Raw genomic sequence first — 26,415 nt, forward strand, 5'->3', positions numbered from 1 at the left:
TACATATGTGAGAGTGGGAAGGTCATTACTGCTTTGCTCAATTGCATATTAAGTGGGGAGATTATGCCATATGCTCTGTGTTATTTGTCCCCCACACCCCATTCCCCTCTGCATGATTTGGCAACGTAGAGCCCGACAGGATGGCTCACAGGTGAAATGCACTTGCCTTTGATCCGTCTCGTCTGGATTTGTTTCTCAACCAGACAATAAACCATCAGACTGATTCTTCACAGACAGGGAGTTGTGTCGACGAGTGTGCCATCTCTTGTACTGACAATAAACTGTGCACCCATCTGCTCACGTTGATTGCTGGTGGATGTTAAAGATCCCACGGTCTCTTTCAACAAAGAGTGGGAGAGTTATCGCCGGCACCCTGGAACAAATTCCAAATCCTTGCCCTAACCATCTCCAGCTGAATGCCACGCCTGGATAGCTGGTTGCAGAACAATTTAGGCCCACAAGTACATGCTATATGAGCCACAGACCCCAACTTAATGAGACATGGTATAACAAATATGATGATTAGAACTGCAATCATTTTACATAATTAGCTTGCTGATGTTGATGTAAACACCCATCATTGAACACATTAAAAATGCATGCTAACATCCAATTTTTCAAACTTCAGAAGGCAACTTATCTTAAAGTTATGAACTGCTTAAATTCTGAGTGGAGTCTGAGTTGCACAGTGTGCAGTACATAATGTTCTCTTCCTTAATGATTATACACAAGACACTATGATTTTTAACACATGCAGATAGTACTTGTGTCCTTGGTACGAGAATGATTATAATAATAATAATAATTATTATTACGTCATTTTATTTTATTTTTTGGAACAATATTCCAAGGATCATGGAGAAGCTTGTATGTGTATTGCATGTGGGATAAGGATGTTAATATGTGTATACCTTTATGTGAACCTGAGAACTATATGGGATGTGAACCTGGGATCCCAGCATGATGAGTTATGTTCTGAGATGAGAAGGCCAAAATGGCCAACCCAAATTTTGCAAAATTGCATGAGAGGACTGAAAACCTCAAAGACGGTGCGAAGCTGTGGGAATAAAAAAAATAGTTACTTCTTGCAGATAGTTTCAGAGATGATATGGAGGTGCTAATTTAGAGCTGAGCTGGTCAGTTCGGGAGGAACAGACTTGGTTGTGTAATGGTTAGAGCGTGTAACTCTGCGTCTCGGTGGTGTAACTCTGTGTCTGGGAGGTTGTCAGTTCAAACCGTGACCAAGTCGTACCAAAGACTTTTAAAATGGTACGTTGTCTTGCTCGACGTACAGCATTTAAGAAAGGTTAAAAGCAGGAATAATCCCCATAGCTTGGCATCCCTGGGAAGGAAGAAATTTATCCTAAGGAAACGAATGCAGTGAGAAAAGCGGTGCACCACTGGTACCCAGAGTACCCAGGAAATGATGGCACTTCCCCCAAGCTCAGTGGTTGTGTATGTCTCATCTAGCAGGTGTGTGTGTGTGTGTGTGTGTGTGTGTGTGTGTGTGTGTGTGTGTGTGTGTGTGTGTGTGTGTGTGTGTGTGTGTGTGTGTGTGTGTGTGTGTGTGTGTGTGTGTGTGTGTGTACAGCTCCATGAACGAGCCTTAGATCATGTAAAAAAAAAAAAATGAAACCCTCCAACATAAAAAGAAAGCTTCAGAGCGACGTTGACTGAGTTCAAAATTTTAAAGGATATTGTGATGACACGCGGTCTCTCACCAACAAGGCACAGACCAGGTGGGTAGGAGATGAGAGGTCATCACATCTGCCCGTAATTTACGTGCATGTCAATAGTTTAAGAATCACACAGCCGTTGGTGAATCTGCCTGTCAAAATGGCCAAACAAACCGAGACAGGAGTCCCACTGTTAATAGCACCTTAATTCGTGAACCCAATTCACCTGCCTGACGGGCTTATTCCAAGTAATTATGCACTTGGGCGTCTCATTGAGCAATGGCCACCAGGACAGGGGAAATTATTGCACAAGAAAATCAGGTGGGGAGGAAAACGAGCAACCAACTACAACTGGTGATACAGAATTGAAACAAATGAATACTAAAAATAACCTCATGCCCTCGGAACCACGACAAAGTTAATTATTTATTTGTTATCGCATTCATATTGGTGATCACGGGACAGAGAGAGAGACAGAGACAGAGACAGAGATGGACACACGGAGACAGACGATACACAAAGTTCCTGAAGCGTGAGCTAGAGTGTGAGCACCTGATTTTGGTGCCGGGATGAGTCAGCACGTGGGTTTGAGCACTGCAGAGAGGAACCTCAGAAATGCAGAGAGGAAAAGATAGTTACCAGAGTGCTCATAGAGGAATCGAGAGGGAAGAGAGTGATTTCCACTCGTCACGGCCTTTTATTAATTCCCCGCAGTGCGTTGCTTTGGACCGCCCGTTGCGTGCTCAATGGCTGACTCTCCGGGAGGAATTGCCCCCACCTTACTGGAGCCTTATAGTCCTTGACAGCAGAGCCCATGCCGGCCACGTGGACATACCAAGTTTTCTGTACCTCTAACCACGTGGCTGTCTGGCCCGACAAGCACACACGTCTCTCGCTGTCTCTGAGCTATAAAGCCCACATGAAATCTTGCGCTTGCCAATTTGGTTTACGAACAAATAATATTGTAACAGTGGACCATGTGTGGACACGTGGTCAAACATCCACCGAGTGGTTGCCAATTTAGTGATATATAGTCCTCAGAGGCCGTACGTCGTCTGCTAAGAAAGCCGAACAGATATTTTCATTGGTTTCCGCTGTACAGAATCTCCAACAAGATCTGTTGTCTGCAGCCTATTCATCCATCTGAAAGGATGGGGGCCAAGCGATAACCCAGCACTGTGGTTTTAAAACATCCTTTCGAGAGCTTCTTGCCAATTTCCCATGGCCGTGGGTTCTGACTCGCGCTGTGGTTATAATTCTCTAAATCCAAGCAGCGCACCAGGCCGACAAGCCTGTGGTGGAAAACAGCTTTTAATGCAAGAACAAGGACAAATGTGTCCAAGAACTGCGTCCTAAAGGTTTTGACTTCACCAGAAGAAAAAGAACAAGAACAAGAAGAAGAACAACGCGGAGCTCTCTTAGAGCCAGCGTTCGCAACGTGACGCGGCTAAAAATGTGGGGGAATCACAAAGAAGCAAAGGGTTAGATCAGTAATTCTTTCTTTATAATAATGTCCCCCTGCGCTCACGAGACTTCAACGGCTTAAAGCGGGACCTTATACACTCATGCCATAAAGAGTAATATATCATGAGACTGAAAGATCCTGGTCTCCACGTGATGCTTGTGTAGAGTGGCGACGTGTGGTGGCGATGGTCCTGGAAAGAGAGATAGAGATAGAGATAGATGACAGGTTTAGTTGCATTAGTGCTTGAGAGAGAGATCACCAGCCAACACACACATGCTTCCCCCTGCAAGACACTCGGACTACCACAGTCGGTTCATCCACCTCTCTAGCTCGCAGCCCTCTCCTCCATCCAGCTCACTTTGCAGGACTGTACTCTTCACTTTTGACTTTCGACTGTGGAACTGGCTCAGCTTACCACCGCCCCTTGGCCTTTTATTCCCCGGCTACAATTAGTCACTGCATGCCCATTGCCTCATGACCCAGCTTCTCGTCACTTCCAGTGGTTTCCAAGGTTTCTCGCAGCTTTGAATCAGTCAGACCGCCAGTCTTGGTGTGGCTCTTGCCTTGCACATGGTTGTAGGTCCTGCTTTTTGCCTTCCTGGAGGGGGGAGAATTTGGTGGCTTGCAGAGCTGGTAAAACTATTATTGAGAAAATCAGACAAATTAGGAATTTACAATTTGAAGGAAGAATTGTGGGAGGAATTATGGAAGGGAGGGGTGGTGTTTGTATGTATGTATGTATGTATGTATGTGTATATATATTGTTGTGGAAATGGCCCTTTGTGTGTTATTAAAATAGGATTAGCCCAGGTCTCCCATTCAATGCATGTTTAGCCAGGTTGTTCGGTAAATGGATGTTACATGTATGTCGGGAGGTGGAAGAGGCTGTTTATTGTTCGTACAGTGGTGGTGGACCGAGAGGTTCTTCTTCGTTCCCTTCTCCGAAGGAGTCTCTGCCCAGTGTTCTGCGAGGGGGAAGAGTTTGTAGGCTTCGTAAAGGGGCGTGCCCCAAAATAAAGAGGAAGTGAAATTGCAGGAGCGCCGGGAAGGCGATGGTGAAACTGAGAGGCAAGCGAGTCTGCCATTTTGGCAGTGGGAGAGACTGCCTGCGTGTCGAGTCTGCCATTTTGGCAGTGGGAGAGGCTTCCTGCACGTTGAGTCGGGCGATCGACTTTGTGGAGGGGAGTTTTGGCCGGCTGTTCCTCCTCGGCCACGGACCCAGCCTGCGGAGCCCAACACCTCGATTTGGCCTTGTCTGGTGAACAGGCCAGGCCTGGATTTGTATGTTGGACCTTGTGAGGGGCCAGCTGGAGCACACCGTGGATCTTTCATTTTGTGCCATCGTCCCCACGGGGTCTGAATGCGCCGAGGCTGCGTGCGTGAGGGCTGCGGCAAATGGACGACGCCGCCATCTTGCCACGCTGCATGTTCGAGCTGGGTGCTCGAATCCATCGACATCGGCTTGTCACGAGCCGCATTCGGGCCTTTGACACTTTTCCTCTCGTCCATGAAGCATCACCAAGTACTCTGTGTCTTGTCTGCATGCTGTCCGTGTCTTGTCTGCATGTTGTCTAAGGTTTATCTCGCTCGGGTTCCCTTCGAAACCCGTAATCCGTAGCTTCCTAGTTAAGAACGGGTTATAGATTGATTATAACATTGTCGTGCATGTTTACTTGTGTTGTGTTCCCCGATGTGTCCCCACTAAATCTGGCTGATTCGTATGAAGTTGCCGCTTTGGGTTTGTTCATGCCGTGCTGAGAAACAATTAGTTTGATTGGTATATAAAACCAAAATGGTTACATACTGGCAGAAAACGTTCGGTCTCTGACAAAACAAGTCTGTAATCGGGGTCTATATCCCCAACTGGTAAGGTCCAGGTGTAAGTTGGTATCGCGATTCGAGGCGCGTGACCCGAGGCCTATGCCGAGCCAGCCGGCGTTATAACCCTGGAGACGGCGGTGCTGTTAAGTGACGCCGAATCTTCAACATTTGGCTGTCAAGAGTAGGGTGTGATTGACATCACTCATCCGAATCCTTAACACTGGGGTCAAGAGTCAGGTGCGAATCCCGCCACCACTGAATCCTTAACAACATATATATATATATATATATATATATATATATATATATATATATATATATATATATATATATATATATATATATATATATATATATATATATATATTATATATATGCATTTGAAAAAACCAAATGTGCTGAGGAATCAACAGACAGAGAAGCAAAACTCTCGAGAGAATGAACCAGAGAACCTTCTCACATGGCGCGCGTGGTATTTTATTGCCCCGATCGGGGAGGCACCCTAATACGTGTGTCATATGCTCATTGGCTGCCTTTGGAGTGGAAAGTTCCCCATCTCCAGTGGCCTCCCACATCCATCACCTATACAAACCACGTGCTCACACTTGCCCCTTGGTATTGCTTGATCCACGTGGCCCCGTTTTTCTTGCTTGCACTTGGGCCATTTGGACTCCTGGTGCTACTGATTGAAAGTTTACACACAGACCGATCACAGCGGGAAATATTACAGAACACATTAGGTGGGGGGGGGGGAGAATTGTGTTTGACACGAACACTGGGCGGACAGAAGACTAGAGCTTCTCAACACCTCTTGACACTACCTCTTTGAATACATTAATTATATATGCTTATGCTAAACATTTCATTCACCTGTCATTCCTCAGTCTGAGTGTGTCGTTAATCTCATAGTCTAACAATTCATTCCCGAGTATAAGTGTAGAGCAACTTCTCTTCACATTCTCTCACTACACATAGCACTTGTACTTTACCAAAACAATTCAAAACTATTTACAGAAGGGTGGAGAGTGGTTCCTCGGAGGTGCATCACATCTACATTCAATAAGTTTGAATTCCACTCCCCTACTGGCAGGTCCCTCAGTTTATTGTTCTTCATCCCACGTGCCTGGTACAACAATATTGTTTTTAGTGATCAACGATGGCTGGTAGGCAGGCAACTGTTGGCAGGTGGTCTTGTAGGCTGGCATGTGTTGCAGGTTGCAGCTGTTGGCAAGTTGTGGTGACAAGCAGGCAGCATGGCTAGCTTCACTCTTCTCCAACTCCAACTAATCCTAGTTCTAACTCTATACTGCCACACGAACCCCACCAACTCTTTTAACCTTCCATTCCCAGGAGGAAGCACAGGCACGTACAGGAATTATAAGGTGCTGAGTGACTCGCTTGGGCGTGCCTTCCCCTAAACTAACAATTTGGGACTCAATGGGCCCTCTCAAAGTCAAATTTCCCTACTCCCTTTCTTTCAGCGGCGTTATACATTGAATGGTGTGAAAGGGAAGCATTCTTTCTCTACCCAAGCACTTCAAAACCATTTTCTATATTTTTCTATTAAACACTATTTTTGTTGCTATTATTTTATTTTATTGTGGTTCCAACAACAAATTTCATCAACCACTCTGGTACCATGCACCATGCACAAAGTTGGGGCTGGCCCTCAATTTTGCTTTCGATGGTCCAGCACAATGTGGTTTCTGGGCAGCGTGGCCCCCTCCGAAGGCTCCCTGCCTGCTCTGCAATGCAGTACCCGAAGCTCCTGCTCCTCAGGCCACCCTGAGTGTCACCACGCTTGTGTGAATCATGGGGGCCCTTCCTGACACCCCATACCACGTGCCTTTTGGCACTTCCTTGTTCGAGTCCTCTCCTGGATAGCCGGACCTTCAACAACCATAAAATTTTGCTTCTCATGTTCTTATATCATCTTGCTGCCTCTGCCGCTCAAGGCTTTCAAGACCTAAGGTGCATCCTCAACCAACTTTTAGCTCACACTCCTGCCACCCTCCCAGCCACTTAACCACACACTTGCACACTATTTATTTGATTTTTCTCTCACATCAGCATCAGCACTGTTACAGCATCCATGTTCCAAAACAGCTCAATCCCCTCTATCTACTTATCACGAAGATGAGGATTCATCTCAGTCGGGGTGTGTGCTTCTTCTTCATTCACACTTCTCACTCCCTTTACATCATATCGCTCTTTTATGAATTTGGTACACGCATTCCAAAATTCCAATTAAATTAACTCCCACAGTGATGTACTTGGTATTTTCAGTTCCAGGTCAAAATGAAATTTTGTGGTCTCGGGTTCTACCACTGCAGGCTGGGGTTCTGGGTGGGCCCCAAATGCCAGATGTTCTTTGAGGGTCTCTCCTGCATTCTCAGCCATTTCTGACTGTAAAAATGACTTTTAATCATGGCAATATTTCGGTACATGATCTAATTTTAAAAATCTAAATTTGTTTGGCCAACACTTTAATTAATAACAAGTCTTGGAATATGACATGAAAAGAAAAAAAAGAATACAAAAATTGAGGATGCCATTGCAGAAACTGCAGTTTTTGCTCATTTGTAAATTTGGTATAATCTGCTCCATGTATATTTTGCCTTTGAACTTGTTGGAACTTGTACATTAAAGAGTTCATAATTGAAATTAAACTTCATTGCTTTTGTTGTCATCCAAAAGCCTAGATATTCATTATTCCAGAGACCATTATGCCAGAACTGGCTTTGGTGTACTCCTGATAATTACCGAAGGTGGACAGAGGTTATGTTTTCACCCCGTCTATCTGCTTGCTTGTTTGTCTGTGAGCAGGATATCTCAGAAAGTTATGCACAGATTTGGACGAAACTTTTTGGTCTGGTTGGGTGTTTGACGAGGATGAATTGGTTCGATTTTGGTGAAGATCCGGATCCGGATATGAGGATTTTATTGTTATTTTTGATTTTCTAAGTGATTCTTCAGCATTGAGAGATTCGGCCAAAAACAATATTTCAAAAAGTTGTGGACGAATTATAACAAAATTTGGTGGATGAGTTGGATCGGTGAGAGGAACAAGCCGATTCGATTTTGGTTAAGGTCCGCATGCAGATCCAGCTTATCAGTGGGATACAAAATGTAAACTGTTCATTCTGGCAGGGGTATGCGCTCTACCAATTGCTGTTGTAGTTTAACCAGTTTCGTTGGTCCACGCGCACGAACAGTGCAGCACATGGCCGTGTTCCAAACACAGTCCAGGTGTGCGTGTTAATTTTTCTTGTATAAAAAATCTATGCTCGTGGAAGAGCTACACCAGAGAACAGAAGAGAAAGAACACAGGGGAAAGTGAGGTGTCAACCCGAGGTGTTATTGTTTAGAAGCCTTTGTATCTAGCAATTCTCCTGTTTTTTTTTGTCGGTTTTTTTTTTATTGTTTTATTTGTAATTTTGACTGAATGCTTCTTCATTGGCATTGACTGAACCTTTGTAGGTTTTCAAGATCGCCTTTCATATAATGTAAGCTCCAATTCTCTTCACGTTGCAGATGAAATAACAGCGAGTTTTCGAGGTTTTGGCCACCTGGTGGTGGATTGGCCTCACAAAGCAGAGAGCAAGTCTTATTTTCCACCCAAAGGTACTTCTGTGCTTGTGGACACGGTGATGGTCAAAGAAATGGGTTTAATAAGGTTTGAATTCGAAGGAATAAAAATTGATTGGATTAACGTATGACTTCATGGAAATGTTTTGCTTTTTGACTTCTTTATTTGCTTTTGTCTTTTATTTCATTTTATTTTTCTTCTTTCTTTTCCCTTCGTTGACGTGGTCAATTATTATGCTTGCTCTTGCATAAAAGCTCCAACTCTAACATAAAAGCTCATGATCTTCTCCATCCCCCTTAGCCTTACCTAACCCAACCCTTCAAATTAACAAGGAATAACGAGGAAATTTGATGCAGCAGGAGGCCATTTGGCCCGTCATGCCTGTGCTACACCAACACTTGATTAAATAAATGTGTCAAGCTAATGACTTCATTTCTTTGGAAAGATGGGGGGAGGAATGGGGATGAGAAAAGTGTGGCAGGCTCAGGCACATCACCAGAGGCTTGATGGCATCTCTGATCTTCCCGAGATGTGGTGACCAAATCTGAACACAATATTATATATGAGGCCTCACTAAATTCCTATGCAGTGTGAACACCACCTCTTTTGATCTATAATTTATCCCCCTGTGAAAACAACCTAAAGCCCTGTTCACTTTCACTATCGCTGCCCGGCACTCTGCTGTCTGCTTACCCCCCACATCTATTACTACCCAAATCTTTCTGCTGTGTGACGTGCTCCAAGATTGCCCATTGCATTATTTAATCCCTATTTTCAGAATGCTTACCCATCCCCAACATCTTGCATTTCTTTATGTTTAATTGCATCTGCCAATCTTTTCCCCAATCTATTAAAGTATCGAGACTTTCCTGAATTTCATCATCCCCACCCCTCCACCCCCCATTTTTAAAGTATTCACCTTACTCCAAGCTTGGTGTCATCTGCAATTTAGAAAGCTGACTTTTCACACCGCAATCAAAATCATTAATGTAAGTTATGAATAACTAGCTGGAAGCCCGTGGTAAAAATACTACAATAGAAAAATAAAATAAAAAAGGGGGAAATACCCCAGGGTGCTCACCTGGTAGTGGCTGGATAAGATAACTAGGGAACCACTGGTAGGCATGGATGACCCACAAAATATGCAATGAGGAAGAAAGCAAATTCCTCTGGATTTTTAACTTTTTTTTAATGCTGTGAGCAAACTTTGGTGCATCACGGGTGATGAAGGCTGTGGTCAAGTTTCATCGGAATTGTGAGTGTAGTTTTGGAGAAGAAAGCAAATACATATTTTGGGGGACAACCCCCCTCCCCCCCCCTTACACCTCCTTTGACACTAACTTTTCTAATATCATGAACGAACTTTGGTACATCATGGGTGATGAAGGTTGTGATGAAATTTCATCAGAATTTTGTGTCATTTCTTAGAAGAAAGCAAATACCTCTTTTGGGGGGACAACCCCACCCACCTGTAAACCCCCTTAGACCCTGACTTTTTTTTAATGCCGTGAACAATACTTGGTACATCATGGGTGATGAAGGCTGTGGTCAAGTTTCATCAGAATTGTGTGTGTAGTTTTGGAGAAGAAAGCAAATGCTTATTTTGGGGGGCAACTCCCCTGTCGACCCCCTCAGAGGCCCTCTTTTTTGCCGTGAACAAACTTTGGTACATCACATGTGATGAACATTGTGGTAAAGTTTCATCAAAATCCAATATGTAGCTTCAGAGAAGAAGTTGAAAGTATTTGTGGACGGACGGACAGACGATGTGCCATCCCTTAAACTCCCCAGAACTACATTCTAGTTGAGCTAATAAAAGGAAGCCTTTTATTCCTGTGGTGGTTGAAAGAGCTCAATTGAGGCAGTACTATAATGTTCCCATCGGTTTGGATGAATTTGAAGCAACCTTTACATAATTTTGCATCGTCTCTGAGGAGCATTTGTGTTTCGGGGGAAGGGGGGAAACAGACAGCATTAGCCGTTTAAACATACAGTATATAGAGTATTGTGAAATTCCAAAATTATCATATTTATAAACAGCAAATAAAATATATAATTCGGGAGCAATTGAAGAAGTGTTCTGTTGCCTTATACACCGCCCATTTTCAATTTTGGTCTGATTGATAAAATTATAATTTTCCCTTGGATTTGGATTCATTTGATGCAACTTTTGCCGAATATTTTTTAATCTCTGAGGAGCATTTTTCTGTTTGAGGGTGGGACCAACAGACAGACAGACAGACAGACAGACAGACTGACTGACAGAAAGACAGACACAAATGGCATTAGCCATATATACATATACTGTATATATTGTTGTGGGGCCGGGTGTCGGCGGCGAGCACGACCGCTAGGTGGAGCAGTTGAGTCGGCTCCACCGAACACTCAGAATCTAGATCGTGCTTCTCGGAGAACTCCGAAAAGGCACGGGTCCCTTATAGGACCGTGAATCGCCAATAATTCGGCCGCGTGGAATAGGGTTAATTGCCAACTTCAATATACCTAAGTATCCACGCGGCAAAGCTACCGGGGAATTCACACCCTCGGCAGGCCTCGAGTGGAACGAGCCGTTATTGCGCTTGAACCGTGCGTAACTTGAGCGGATGGTTACCAAAACCCGTCGGACCAAATGCACAATTTGCCGCTTCCCAACTTCCCAACACGCACCGTGCTAAGCCGATGAAAGAAACACAGAAACGAGCTGATACATTCAACAATAGGGATATTTATTTACAATAGGCAGGGAGGGAACACACAAAGAGCAGAGTTATCACGACTAAAGCAAGGCAAATAATGTACAAGGAACACAGGCACTTAGCAGTTTCTACTAAAAGACGGGGCCCAAGGACACACACTCGCACACACACATACCCCAAAAGAAGATGGACCTCGAGGTCTTTATTCGAGGTTTCCAGCTCGAGGGAAGATGAGCTGGAAACCAGAGCTATCTTGGACCTGTCCACTTCGTGTGGTCTTCGACGTCCTGGACCGGCGGGACTCCAACCCACAACCATGATGCCACTCCAAGTACCCGGGACGGAGGGTGAAGGGCGGACGCCAACCAGCGCGAGCGTGGACGAAGCAGCGAGCACCAGCAGGCAAGGCCAGGCGATCCGGCAGACCAAAACCAACTCTCTCCCAGTCGGATCGCGCCGAACAATTATTCACTCCTTCTCCAGAGGAGAGGAGCCGCCTCCTCCGACCCGCTCTCCCTCCAGGGACAGTTTTGGCGCGCGAATGCGCTCGTCGCCCCCGTGATTGGCCAAAAGGGGTGCCAAGTCCGCTGACTGGACCGGGGTGGGAGGGGGGCGTGGCGGGCGCCACGGCAGACGACCCCTCAAACAGGAAGAGGAGTAACATTGTCCTGCGTGGGCTCTCATTGGCTGACCGATGGCAAACTCGCTCGTATCTCTCTGATTGGCCCAGAGAGACGCCAAGTCCTTCTTGAACTCCGCCCACCGCGAGCGTTATGGCGTCAGGATGGAGCGAAGGTATTGTTGTAGTTGTAAGTGATGTAAAAATGTAAAAGAAAACCCTGACTATCAAAATAACTCTGCAGCGCACGAACATTTAATTCCCATTAGACTCGGGGCAGGACCCTAACTAGAAATGCGTACTCACCGATATAACTAATCTATAGGACCTGGCTGTTGTGTGTTCAGGGCTTCCAGATTCGCAACAATAAAACACACACACGAACACACACATACTTGTGGGGGCACCCGTGGGAAACCCACGGGCATCAGAGTGTATGACATTTGGACATCTTGAGTTGGATGCTGCACCTCAATCTTCCAAAATGTGTACTGGCAATTCATAAGATCCAGAAATTATGTATAATGTACACAATTTATTTTCTTCACAGAACGTGAATCCATCATATGTGAAATACATATCTGAAATGGCTGTGTTTGGAGCAAAGTCGAATTGCAATTTTGGATATTTAGTGGGGCAACTTAGCTAAATATAGCATAACAATTTTGCATTTTGTGAGGAAAGCACCAAATTTGGCACACTAGTAGCCTAACATATTATGAACAGATTTGGATATTGGGCCATCTCAAATTCAGCCGCTGATGGCTGTGGCAGCCATTTTCCACTGCCATCAAAAATTTTGAGATTGCCCAATATCCAAATCTGGTCATAATATGATAGGCTACTAGTGTGCCAAATTTGGTGCTTTCCTCACAAAATGCACAATTGTTATGCTAAGTTGCCCCACTAATTGTCTCAGAAGTTATGCTATTTTCCATCATTACCTTGATAAAGTTGTTGCTGTTGAGCAGGTACGGCAAATAGTGGTGGTAATAAGACTTTCCTCTTGGAAAAACAAAATGTAAATCCATCCCCTTTCCCTGTTGATTAATTACCTCTGCCACCAAAGGTGAATGAGGTTATATTTTCACAACTTTCTATTTGTCTGTCTGTTTGTGCACAGGATATCTCAAAAAGTTGTGGACAGATCCAGATTAAAAATTTTGGACAGTTTTGGCATATTACAAGGACGAACTGATTAGATTTTGGTGAAGATCCGGATCCAGATCCGGCCACTAGAATTTTTTCAAGTGATTCTTTACCATTGAGAGATGGGGCGAAACGAATACCGTATATAGCACGAGATCTCAAAAGTTGTGGATGGATTCAGACGAAACTTGGTGGACAGGTTGGGTGTGTGGCAAGGAGAATTTGATTCGATTTTGGTGAAGATCCGAATCCGGATCTGGATGCGAGAATAATTTAATTTTTAAAGTGATTCTTCACCATTGAGAGAGAGGGCCAAAAACAAAATAGTACTGTATAGTATGATATTTCAAAAATGTATTGGGCCTGATATGTTCTCGTGGATCACGCATTGCATGGTGGAGGTATGCGCTCTGCCGAGTGCCCTAGTTTCTGAAATGTTTCGCACAACAATACACGCATGGTGAGGTCAGAGGACAGCCACTATGCTCTTGGACAATATTATCATATACTTAGTCCGATTCATCACAGATGCTGTTGTATATGTTTGCTGAGCACACTTTACCCTCTTAAGTCTTCGCTGCTCAGCATCCTGTGCACGTCTGTGTTGAAGTTCATCAGCCGTCTCATTATCTCACCTCATTCTTTTTCTTTCTGCATCCTGTGCAAGTCGATGATGATGTTATTCATCTGTTTCATTCTGTTCCCTCATTCATTTATTCATTTTGGAAATGGCAGTTCCAAACGCAACGCTTCCTCCAGTTTAGCGTCTCTCCAATTGATGCCTCGCCTTGCATACCAAACGCCAGGGTGGTCGTTTACAGCTAGCTTGGGATTCCATCCCTGGCAAGTTCGCTCAAAAGCCAAATGTGCAATCCTTTGAGAGTCTAACCTATCCTGGCAGGCCATAAAATAACAAATGCAATGCAATTGATTATTTGAAATGATACTTTACATTTCACCATGCTGAAGACGTGTGACATCATCATGTCGATGTCGTCCTGCTTTATTCGGGAGCTTTATACTTGTGAGACTGGAACAAAAGAGTAGCGAAGACTTGCAACTTTTTATTGTGACTACGTCTAAAGAATAAAGCATTTTATTGTGATGACTGTCGAAAGAATATTCTGCACCCTCTCTTGCACCCCACTCTCCCCCACCACCACAGAGCCTTTTCTCCTCCTCGTCCGGCCCCGTCCCCTAGCTATTCTGAAATCCCCCACACTCTTTCAACAACTCTCTGAACCTCTCCCCCTCTTCCCTTGTCCTACCCCCCCTCCCCTCCCATCCCCTGCACCCAAACCCTCCTCCCTCCCTCTTCATTAACAGTGTGGACCTCAAAGATCCGGGGCCTTCGCTCAAACCTTACACAGATCTTTCCATACAGGTTGCCACTGACAAACCAGACATAATCTGCCCAACAGAAACTTTTCTCCATCAATACATCTCTAACTCCCAAGAATCTCTCCCTGGATACTCCCTCCTCCGGTATGACAGAACTGAGCCTCGTCCTGGTGGAGGAGTTGCTCTCTTCATCAAAGACTCTATTCCTCACTCTCCATGCACTGCCCTCACTCCCCCACACCCCTAGGAATACCTCTGGCTATGGTTTCCCCTCCACTGCCACCTCATGTTTATATGTGTACTGTACAGTCCACTAAACAGTGATGACTCCATTTACACCTCACTATCCGAAAACATGGACCAACTTCTATCTTCTCATCCGAATTCTCTCTTCCTCATATGTGGTGACTTCAATTGTCATCATGCCAGTTGGCTAGGTGTGGGTACCTTTCTCACCTGTCATGGCACTTCAGCAAACGATTTCTGCGACTCATTGGGACTGTCTGGATCTTATTTTGACTAATTTCCCTGAAAATATCTGTTGTTCTTCCTCCGCTCCAATCGGTTCTTCTGACCATGTGCTTGTCAAAGTGGACATCTCTCTGGATGTTATCGGAGAACCACCTCACCGCCGTTGAGTCTGGCATTTCACTCAATCCAACTGGCAGGGTCTCCAAGCAGCCTTCAAACTTTTAGACTGGTCATCCATCGCTACTTTCTCCAAAATCAGCTCATCCTGGGAATTCTTTCAAAGAAACTCTCCCTCATTTATCCCCTCTTGTCTTCAGTTGTCCTCCCCTTCCTCCCGCCCATGGTTAACCGAAGCTTGTGGTGAGGCAGTTGTCCTGAAACAACTTGCCTTTGCCTCATGGAAGGCAAACCCAACTGAGGGTAATCGCAGTTCCTTCTATAAAGCTCGGAACAAGTGTGTATCTACCCTCAGGAGAGCCAGAAAACAACATATTTTTCAGCTCAACTCTGAACTCTCAAACCTCTCTCCCTCTTCCAAATCCTGGTGGTGTCTAATCAAATCTGTTTCTGGTGTATGTTCCCCCTCCATCCCCTCCCTTACCTCACATGGCCGCACTGCTGAAACCGCACGTGAAAAGGCTGAATGCCAAAACTCGGTGTTTGCATCGAAATCTTGTGGCCGAAACCCATCGCTTTCTGCAACCACCTTACCCAGTCGCACCCAACTGTCCCTGGACTCTGTGTCCTTTTCTCTGGACAAGGTGGAGAGCTTGCTGTCAAACCTCGACTCTGATTCAGCAACTGGTCCAGATGGCATCAGCCCACGTGTCCTAAAAACCTGCTCTTCTGCTCTTGCTCACCCACTCTCTGTTCTATTCACCCTCTCATTTGCTCAAGGTCATCTGCCATATGCTTGGAAATCAGCAAACATTACTGCCCTGCATAAAAAGATGCAAAAAATAGATCCCTGCAACTACAGGCCAATCAGCCTTCTCTCAATCATCAGCAAGGTTATGGAATCCATCATCACTTCAGGCATTAAATCCTTCCTCTTCTCCAATGGCTTGATTTCCGATCATCAATTTGGTTTCAGACCAGGTCACTCTACCCTGGATATGTTGCTTCTGCTCTCCCAACAATGGATGGAGGTCCTCAATGCCGGGCATGAAATCGGAGCCAAATCCCGAGAGATCTCGCGTGCTTTTCACACAGTCTGGCACCCTGCCCTGCTCACCAAACTCTATTCCTATGGCATCCAAGGCCATCCACTCATGGCTCGCAGACTTCCTCTCCTGTAGCAGTCAATGTCTGGCCATAAATGGAGTTCTTTCATCCCCGCTTCCTGTCCAGGTTGGAGTTCTGGGCCCTGTTTCTTTTCTGGTTTTCATCAATGATCTCTCCGACTCTCTGGAAAATCTTATTTTCCTCGATGCTGATGACTCCACCCTCTGCCGTACCATCTGCCATCCCTCAGACCTGTAAGCAGCAGCTTCTTCGCTCAGTGCAGATCTGGGTAAAATCACAAACTTATGCAACACGTGGAACATATCTTTCAATCCTGACAAATCTCACACTCTCACTATGTCTCTCCGAAAGGACCGTTTGGAACCCCCCCCCCCCCATCTACTTTCTCAAAAATCCTCTGGAAGAAGAACTTTTTTTTCAAGATTCTGGGTCTCACTATCTGCCATGATCTTTCCTGGGAAAGCCACATTTCAAACCTGGCCTCCAAAGCCAGTCGCCGACTTGGAATCCTCCATCGTGCAAAATCCTTCCTCGGCCCACCTGAGCTCCTGACCACATACAAAGCTTTTGTCCGCAGCCTGATGTAGTACTGCACTCCCCTCTGGGATGGTGCTCCTGCCTCCCACCTTTCTCGGCTTCACTATGTCGAAACCAAGGCATTTTGGATCATTGGCATCTCTCGCGATGAGGCAGAGTCTTTGAGCCTCTCACTCTCTTACCGCAGGCAGGTCGGTGGTCTTTCTGTCTTCTACCGTCTCCTCTCCGGTCTTGCCCCCCCTTCCCCCTGCTCTATATGCCTGGTGTTGGCTTAATGGTTAGGGTGGCGGGCTTTGGATCCTCGGGTCCTGAGTTCAAATCCCGTTCTGCTGTTGAATTAATACCAGGTGGGGTTAACTCAGCATGTCATCCTTCCGAGCTCGGCAAAATGAGTGCCAGCGTGCTGGTATACTGTGTCGGAGTGGCGACCCATCCAGGATTGTGCCCAATAGCCAAGAAGACTGCTTAAGCAGCACCAACGCTCTGCACAGAGTATGGTCCCAATCTCTCCCTCCCTGCTCTGTCTGCGATTTGTCCCCACCATATTTCTGCAGGGCGCTCGAGGTCCGCCAACAACCCCTTTCTGGTAAAACTCCCAAAATCACGAATCACTGCTCACCTTCACTCTTTCATTCCTCTTTTTTCCTGCCTTTGGAATAAACTCCCTCGCTCTGTTCAATCCCATTCTTCCCTCCAGGCCTTCAAAACAGCTGTTCACCACCATCTCTTATCTTCCCCCATACAAATTCTCGATCTTTTCTACCCCCGTTAATCCACCCCAGACCCACCTCCTCCAAATTCCCTGCTTTCCTTCCTGAAAGTCCCAGTAATGTCCATCTTGTATACCCCATGTTCCCCACCCCATCCCTCTCCCTTCCACAGATCTCCTAAAGCCTCTGATCCCCACTGTTTGTCCTTTCCACTCCCATCCCTCTTGTCTCATGCCCCCCTTGCTTGCTGTGCATTGTGTGTTAGCTCTCATACGAGCCTTGACAAGGTATACAAAAAAAAAATACAGTTCAAATGGAAAAGTCTCTGGGAAAAAGTGTTGTGGAAAAAGCGGTGTATCTGGCCATTACACCCTTATGTCCGGCAAAAACTAAAATTACTCTTTTCATTTGTGTGCAGCATATACTAGGACATTTTTTTCCAATTGAAGATTTAAAATAAACATCTTTGAAGTGTGTGTGTGTGTACATAACTTGTAAAATAAGAACGAAAAAATATCTCTTGAGAATTTTCCTTCTCACGTAATACATACATATGATGTGAAATAAATAAACGTGTCCATGCACATGTGAAATACAGTTTGTTTATACAATACAAGGGCCCGTCAATAAGTAACCTTAAAATGGTGATATAAATTCGAGAATGTAATGCGCGTAGTTGTTGATGACATATGTTATATGTATGTGTAATTGTCATGTTTTTGCCCGTTTTAGATCTGGCATCCATTTCTTGGGAAGTGGGGTGTGAATCCCAGTGAAATCCATAGCAGCATGAAAATGCAATATGGTGATGCATGTTTTATCACTGCAACAGGTGTACGACTGGGACAGGAAGTTTAAAAGTGGAGTGTCCAGTATGGCAGACGCTGCTCGCTCTGGCCAGCCTCACACAGCCGACACACCAGAAATGGTTGCAGGAGTTGAGTGCTTGCTAAGGGAAAACAGTCATATTACACTGGATGAAGTGGTCTCTGAATTGAACATTAGCCATGGTTCAGCACACCATATCATTCACAATGTGCTGGGGTTCCGCAAAGTGTCTACAAGGTGGGTACCACCCGAACTGAAAGAACTCCACTTTTAAACTTCTTGTCCCAGTCGTACACCTGCTGCAGCATTAAACATGCATCATCATATTGCATTTTCATTCTGCAATGGATTTCACGGGGATTCACACCCTCACTTCCCAAGAAACGGATGAGAGAACGTTGCTCCTCCCTGGTGCATGCTTCGAATGGAGCCGCCATATTGAAACTGCTCTACTGATGTCAAACACTCAATGTTGCCAGATCTAAAACAGGCAAAACATGACTCTTACCCATCGATATAACATATGTCGTCTACTACTACACACATTACATTCTCAAATTTATATTACCATTTCAAGGTTACTTACTGACTGGCCCTTATAAATCCTGTACTTGTACACAATTCAGCCTTGAAAACTCATGCGAAAACCAAGTGTTTTTTTATTTTTTTATATTTTTTAAGGCCAGGATTTTCTTTCCTCTGCATTATGGAAACATACCTTCTTTGGGCGGTGTATAATAGACCGCTGCTGTGATCGCTGACAGGCATTACTTTGTTTTCTTTTCATGAATTGCAATCAAAATATACTTTTGTTTCTTCAAAAGGTAACTATGATAAAAGGGTAACTTAATGATAACACCCCTGCTCACACCGCGTCCAACCAGATACATTAAAAACGACTATTAGATTGCATTTTTGCGTATAAACACCAATGTTCATCCTATTTTCTTGCCTTTTGGTGAAACTTAAACTTAAACCATCTTAACGACTCGAAAAAATGAAATTAGAGTTAATATATAGCCATGAGGGCGTCTGAATGGACTTTATATTGCAGGCCTCAATTTCATTTAAAATGCATTTTTGTTTAAAAATGCAAAACTTTATTCGAGTGTTTTTTTGCATCTGAAACTTACACCATCTTAGCGACTACACAAAAAGAAATCGGATATTGAATTGGAGTTAAGATAAAGCCGTGAGAGTGCAAGAAAATGAGAGCCTTACAAAAGAGGCTAAACGGAGCAAACAAAATGGCGGCGATTCGAATTTGAACACCCTCCCTGAATTTGGGAAGCCCTGCCTTGAACGGAGAAGCCTCTCCCCAAATAGACAGATGGACAGACAGACAGACAGACCGACGCAGATTATACATGCGATAGACAATAGTGTTCCCAGTAAAGATCCATGAGGTACGCCACTACTTACATCCTCTCACTCAGAGCCCCCCTTTGCTTCCTATCACGAAGCCAGTTAGCTTCCAATCCAGTTAGCTACCTGACCAGCCACTCCACAAGCCCTAACCTTGGCTAACAACCTCCTGCGTGGTGCCTTATCAAATACATTGCCGATAGAAAGTCTACACCCCCTTTCAAAATTTTTACCTTTTGTTGCCTTATGGCCTAGAATTGAATTTCATTAAAGCAGACTTTTTTCCACCCTTATTTACACATCAAAACCCACAACTTCCAAGTGAAAAACAAATTCTACAGATTTCAGAAAATTAATTAAAAATCCAAAACATGAATATCTTGGTTGGATAAGTGTCCACCCCCCTGAGTTGATACTTGGTGGAAGCATCTTTAACAGCAATTACAGCTGTGAGTCTTTTGGGATAGGTCTCCACCAACCTTGCACACATTAATTGGACAATATTTCCCCATTCTTCTGTGTAAAACTGTTCAAGCTCAGTCAAGTTGCGTAGGAAGCATTGATGGACAGTAATCTTAAAATCATGCAACAGATCTTCGATTGGATTAAGGTCGGGGCTTTGACTGGGCCACTCAGGGACATTTATCTTTTTTGTTCCTCAGCCACTCCAGTGGAGCTTTGGCTGTGTGCTTCCGGTCATTGTCATTGGCTGTGTGTCATGCTGGAAGGTGAACTTACATCCCAATTTCAGCTTTCTTGCAAAGGGCAGCAGGTTTTCTTCTCGGATTTTTCTGTATTTTGCTTCATCCACTCTCCCTTCTATCCTGACAAGTGCCCCAGTCACTGCTGATGAGAAACATCCCCATAACATGATGCTGCTCCACCATGCTTCACAGTCGGGATGGTGTTCTTTGGGTGATGTGCTGTGTTGGGTTTGCACCAAACGTAACATGTTGGATTTAGGCCAAAAAGTTCCAAGTTTGTTTCATCAGACCATCAAACCTTTTGCCACATGGCTTCAGTATCTCCAGAGTGTTTTTGTGCACATTTCAAACAGGACTCTTTCCCCCTACCGGACAGGCCAGACTTGTGGAGTGCTTGGGATATTGTTGTCACCTGCACACAGTGACCAGTCTTTGCCATCAAGGCCTGTAGCTCTTTCAAAGTTGCCATTGGCCTCTTGGTGGGCTCTCTGATCCATCTCCTCCTTGCTCGGTCAGCCAGTTTGGAGGGACTGCCTGATCTCGGCAGGGTCTTGGTGGTACCATAAGCCTTCCACCTCTTAATGATTGTCTTGACTGTGCTCCAAGGGATATTCAAGGCCTTTGAAATATTATTATATTATACCCATCCCTTGATCTGTGCCTTTCCACAACCTTATCCTGGAGGTCTTTTGAAAGCTCATTGGTGCACGTGGTTGAGTCGAAGCTGTGAAATACACTACCCAACAGAGGAAATGTACAGGAACAGCTGATTTTATTCTGAAACTAGGAGGGCAATCGGGAGAGCGCATACCTACACCACGTAATGCCTGATCGACGACAACATATTGGGTCCAATACATTTTTGACATATCATGTGATATATCGTTTTTGGCCCCATCTCTCCATAGTAAAAAATCACTTTTAAAGTTAAAAATTTATCGTGTCTGCATTTGGATCTTCACCAAAATCGAATCAATTCGTCCTTGTCACACACACAACCTGTCCACCAAGTTTTGTCTGAATCTGTCCACAACTTTTTGAGATATCATGTTGTATATCAGTTTAGCCCAATCTCTCAATGGTGAAGAATTGCTAAAAAATTCTAGTATCCAGATCCAGATCTTCACCAAGATCTAATCAGTTTGTTCTCGTCACATTCTGAACTAGTTCACAAAATCTTATAGCAGATCTGTCCACAATTTTTTGAGATATCCTGTACACAAACAGACAGAAAGGGGTGAAAACATAACCCCCTTCACCTTTGGTGGCAGAAGTAACAAACAGAATCACTATAATTGAACACAGGTGGAGGCAAATGAACTTGGTGTGCGATTTTTAAGGTGATTGATTACACCTGAGCTAATGTACAATTGCTATCATCAGGATCTCTGTCTTAAGGCCCTGTCACACCTTGACGATTTAGCCAACGTATGCCGACGTATGAAAAATTTTATTTAAAACGCTGGCACACGTCGAATACGTTATGGGTAAGTTTTGTATACGTTAAGAGCACACTGGCATACGTCGTAGTACGCCGAGCTCGTCGACAAATTTTAACATGCTTGAAATTTTTCGACGTATGCCAGCGTATGACTCGCACGTTCCGCATATGCTGGCCATAAGTTGTAGGCACGTTACGCGATCGTTGACACACGTTACTTGTAAGTTACTCATAAGTCGAAACACGTCGAGGTAATGTTTAGCGTCAGTGTTAAAGACTCCCTGGTTTTTATTTTTTATTTTTTATTTTTTTATTTGTCTTTGGTATGACGGTGATGTTGACACTTCGATTTCTAGTGCGGTTATAATATAAGAAAATTAATAGGCTGCCGCTCAACGATTTAAATCATAACCGCACTAGAAATCAAAGTGTCAATATCACCGTCATGCCGAAGAAAAAAAAAACCCATGGAGTCTGGAACACTGACGGGTTCCTCCTGTGTGAACCCCATTTTTATATACCAATTCCCCTAAACGCTGCCAATACGCCATTATACGGTAGCTGTAAGTTAGTAACACGTTCAGTAAGTTCTGTGGTCGTCCGGAAGATGTCAAACACATCTACATACGTCAATATGTGTTGGAGATACGTTACACATAGGTTCAAAGCATGTTACTCATAGGTTCAAAGCACGTTACTCATAGGTTAGAAATAAGTTTCAGGTATGCTAAACATTACCTCGACGTGTTTTGACTCATGAGTAACTTTCAAGTAACGTGTGTCGACGTGTGTCAACGATCGCGTAACGTGCCCTACAACTTATGGCCAACGTATGCGGAACGTATGCATCATACGCTGGCATACGTCGAAAAATTTTCAACATGCTGAAAATTTGTCGACGTACTCGGCGTACTACGTCGTATGCCAGCGTGCCTCAGCGTGCTCTTAACGTATACAAAACTTACCCATAACGTATTCGACGTGTGCCAGCGTATTCGGCAAATTTTTCATACGTCGGCATACGCTGACTAAAACGTCAAGGTGTGACAGCGGCTTGACACTTCGATGTCTAATGCGGTTATGATTTGAATCGTCGAGCTGCAGCCTAGTAATAGCCTATGCCACGTGATTGTCAGTGATACGCTGCTGCGCGCTATGCATAAGTTAGACTATCGTTGGGCATAGGTTGTGAACGCCAACACGCTCAGCATTCGTTGGTATAAGTTATCTATATGTTGTCGAAACGTTCTGTGTACGTTACTAATACGTTATGCATACGTCCAACTCGTTATGAATATGTCCAAAACTGGAAACAAAAACATCAATAGTTCAGCGTACACCAGCGTTTTACATACATTTTGATACCTTGCCATATGTGTGGCTAAAACGACAAGGTGTGACAGGGCCTTTACTCACGTTGTTGTTCTTCTGCTTCTTCTTGTGGAGTTTTTTTGTTTCACAGCCTACAGTTTTCATCGAAACTTCCTGAAACTTGGCATATATATGTAAAAATACCCTGTGCAGACAGTAAGCATCTCCTATTTTGAAAATTCCTCCTCGAAAAAAAATTATGACGTCAAAATATCTCCGCTAATGGAAATCGCCTAAAAATTATCTCCGAAACTAGGCAAGCTTTTTGAATTCTGTTTGCGGGACTCGAACAGGGCATTAGCAGAGATGAATTACCGCACATATGATATATCACTATGACGTCATATCAATTTTATGACGTCATTCCTATTTTTTTACATTTTTTGTTTCACAACCCAGAGTTCTCATCGGATCTTCGTGAAACTTGCCATGTATATGCAGAGAGCCCAAGCACAGGCAGTAACCATCTCCAATTTTGGAAATTCTCCCTAGAAAAAAAGTTGACGTCATAATATCACCGCTAATGGAAATCGCCTATACCATTATCTCCGAAACTAGGCAAGCTGTTTGAATTTTGTTTGCGGGAATCAAGCCGGGCATTAGCACAGATAATCGATCGCAGACCTGATACATCACAATGACGTCATATTCGTTTTTATGACGTGATCATTAAGAGAATGAGGATCTTAGCTCATTTGAGCTTGTTAATTAATTTTCTGAAAATTGTGGAATTTTTTTTCACTTGGAAGTTGTGGGTTACGATGTGTAAATGAAAGTGGAAAAAGTCTGATTTAATGCGGTTTAATTCTAGGCTATAAGGTAACAAAAGGTGAACATTTTGAAAGATGGTGTACACTTTCTAAAGGCACTGTACCTTCTTAAAGTCTAGATACACTTCATGCACTGAACCACCCAATCAGAAACTGTTTCATAGAACCGCAATGAATTTGTGAAACATGACCTCCCTTTGGTAAATCCATGCTGACTGCTTTTAAATAGTTTGTATTTATTTAAATGGTTCCTCATCTGGTCCCCAATTAATGTCTCCAACACTTTCCCCATAACTGAAGTCAAACTAACAGGTCTATAGTTTCCAAATTCTTCTCTGGATCCTTTCATGAATAGTGGTGTTACATTTGCTACTCTCCAATCCTCTGGTACCTGCCCTGACTCCAGGGAACTATTGAAAAATATCCGGTAACATCTTGCTCACCTGATCAGCCACCTCCCTCAATACTCTCAGTTACATATTTTCTGGTCCCAGATCTTTATCTACTCTTAGATTACCGAGCTGTTCCTTTACTTCCTCCACTCCAACCTGGATCTTCTGTAAAAGCCCTTCTTCACCTCCTTGATAGATACTCTCAGCTGTTGTCAATCCCCCTGACTGTTCTTGTGTAAATGTTGAAGCAAAATACCTGTTTAGTCAGCCTGCCATCTCGCTTTCCTCACCACATACTCCCTGTGTTATTCCTTGATGGCCCACTCTTATCATAACATGTTCTTTACCCTTTTTATATGTAAATAATTGCTGTGTTTGCTTCCTGCCTCTTCCCTATTTTTCTGTTGGTTAATTCCCTTGCTTGATGTGTCCTGCTGTGGTCCAACTGTCCGTCCGTTGCCTTTTTACCCTCCATCGCGTCATCCTCCCTCTAAACTTTTTGTGCAAAAAAATGCCTGACACTTCCCTGCTGATTGTATTGATTCACATGGTGTGTGCTGAAAGGTTACGCATTCTTGCTGTTCCAAGATGAGAGCTCGGTGCAGGCCCTCATAGAAGCTTGCATCAGGGAAGATGACAAACTGTACCTGTGCGTATCCAGTCCCACCATCAAGGACAAACCGGTAAGGTGAACCAGACCTGGGTGCAGATCAAAAGCATTTTCTTGATTTGTTTTCTTCGCATCACAAAAGTTTCCTGTCATTCATTTGTAAGCCTATAATATTTGGTAACAATCGTGAAACCTCACTGCTTTTGATTGAGAACCCCCTTGCCTAGGGCACATAAAAGATGTATCTGTGCCACTGCGAGCAGCACAGTTTAATATAGTGAGACTACTCCACTGATCAGTAGTTTTATGTCACATGTCTGCAGGATTCTTGCTTTGTGAGTTTCCTGTAACATTTAACTGCCTTAATTTGAGAATCAATGCAGTTCGCTTCGATTGGAATATTAGGATGGCCTTTGTCGCACTCCCATCTGAACTCATGAGTCAAATGCCCCACCCTCCCAATTATTATTTCTTTGTTCTTGGTTAAGGGCTTTTTTGGCCAACATTACCTTCCCAAGTTGTCCTGAGGGTATTAAGAGGTAACAACTGTGTGGACTGGAATCAGATGTGGATCAGGCCAGGCAGGGCAAGCAGAGTACTCCTTCCCTTGAGGTCATTAATGAGCCAAGAGCTCGGTGCATTACGCAAGAATGCGTAACCTTCCAAGTAATGTTAAGCCGGTTAACTTGAATGCTCACCCTCGTTTGGGAGTTTTGAAGATCACATGTTTTATTTTGTTTTTCTTTTCGCTAAGAGTGGGCTTTTGAACCGACACCCTCGCCATATTCCAAATTCTTCTCTTCTGATCTGCAGCTCCACTTGTCTGTAGTCATTGCGGTCTCTACGTACCGTCAAGATCTAACAGGTGTTGCCAGTAAAATGGTTCTATTTGGCAACCTCAAAACCATGTAGATTCCTTCACTGTCAAAGATCTCATGCCTGTCTTCGCTGGAGTTTCACTCGTTAATTATGTTTTTTTTATGGAAGACTTGAAAATAAACTCTTATTACGGTTATTTTTTGGTAAACATATTTATCCAGTAAGAAGCATCGGTTTTTCAATTGAGGTTAACTGAGGCTTGCATTGCCTGCTGTGCCTAACTGAACCTGTTTGCGGTTGCAGGTTCAAATTCGGCCATGGAATTTGAGTGACAGCGATTTTGTGATGGATGGCTCCCAGCCACTCGACCCTCGGAAAACTATCTTCGTAGGGGGTGTGCCTCGGCCTCTCCGAGCTGGTACGAGAATTGATTGTGTTTAGACTTCCAACTTTAAGAGAAGCTGTAGTGACTTTTCAACTGCCTAAGTGTGTGGTCTTTTTTAAAAGTTTTATACATTGGTGAAAAGTCATGGTGAAATATAAACCCAGATATTGGTTCATGGAGTACAGTTTCTGGAGGATTGAGATTATATACATCGAAATGTAAAAAAAAAAATTCAATTCGAGAACACAAATTTAAATGAGTTGGAATATCAGATGGAAATAAAAACTGAAAGATTAAGATAACTCAGTAACTGAAAATGACACGAGTCTCATGCTACACGAGCCATCAGAAAAGTGTTGTGTGAAATGATTAGATGATCAAAGGAAAACACCGACATTGACAACATGGAGG

At 44.0% G+C, this 26,415-nt stretch overlaps 1 protein-coding gene across 3 annotated transcripts in view; it reads left to right on the top strand.

The window, feature by feature from the left end:
- Positions 1-26,415, top strand: part of LOC147033123 (cytoplasmic polyadenylation element-binding protein 2-like) — a 121,600-nt gene that overhangs the window by 74,972 nt on the left and 20,213 nt on the right. For all 3 annotated transcript variants that reach the window (XM_085871222.1, XM_085871223.1, XM_085871224.1), the window contains exons 4-6: positions 8,497-8,586; positions 24,755-24,873; positions 25,923-26,037. In XM_085871222.1, coding sequence (XP_085727348.1) covers positions 8,497-8,586; positions 24,755-24,873; positions 25,923-26,037 — 324 coding nt within the window. The remainder of the gene's footprint in view (positions 1-8,496; positions 8,587-24,754; positions 24,874-25,922; positions 26,038-26,415) is intronic.

This window comes from Eptatretus burgeri, chromosome 2, assembly GCF_056783735.1.
Source record: "Eptatretus burgeri isolate ZD-2024b chromosome 2, Ebu_testis_v1, whole genome shotgun sequence".
Classification (NCBI taxonomy): Eukaryota; Metazoa; Chordata; class Myxini; order Myxiniformes; family Myxinidae; genus Eptatretus; species Eptatretus burgeri.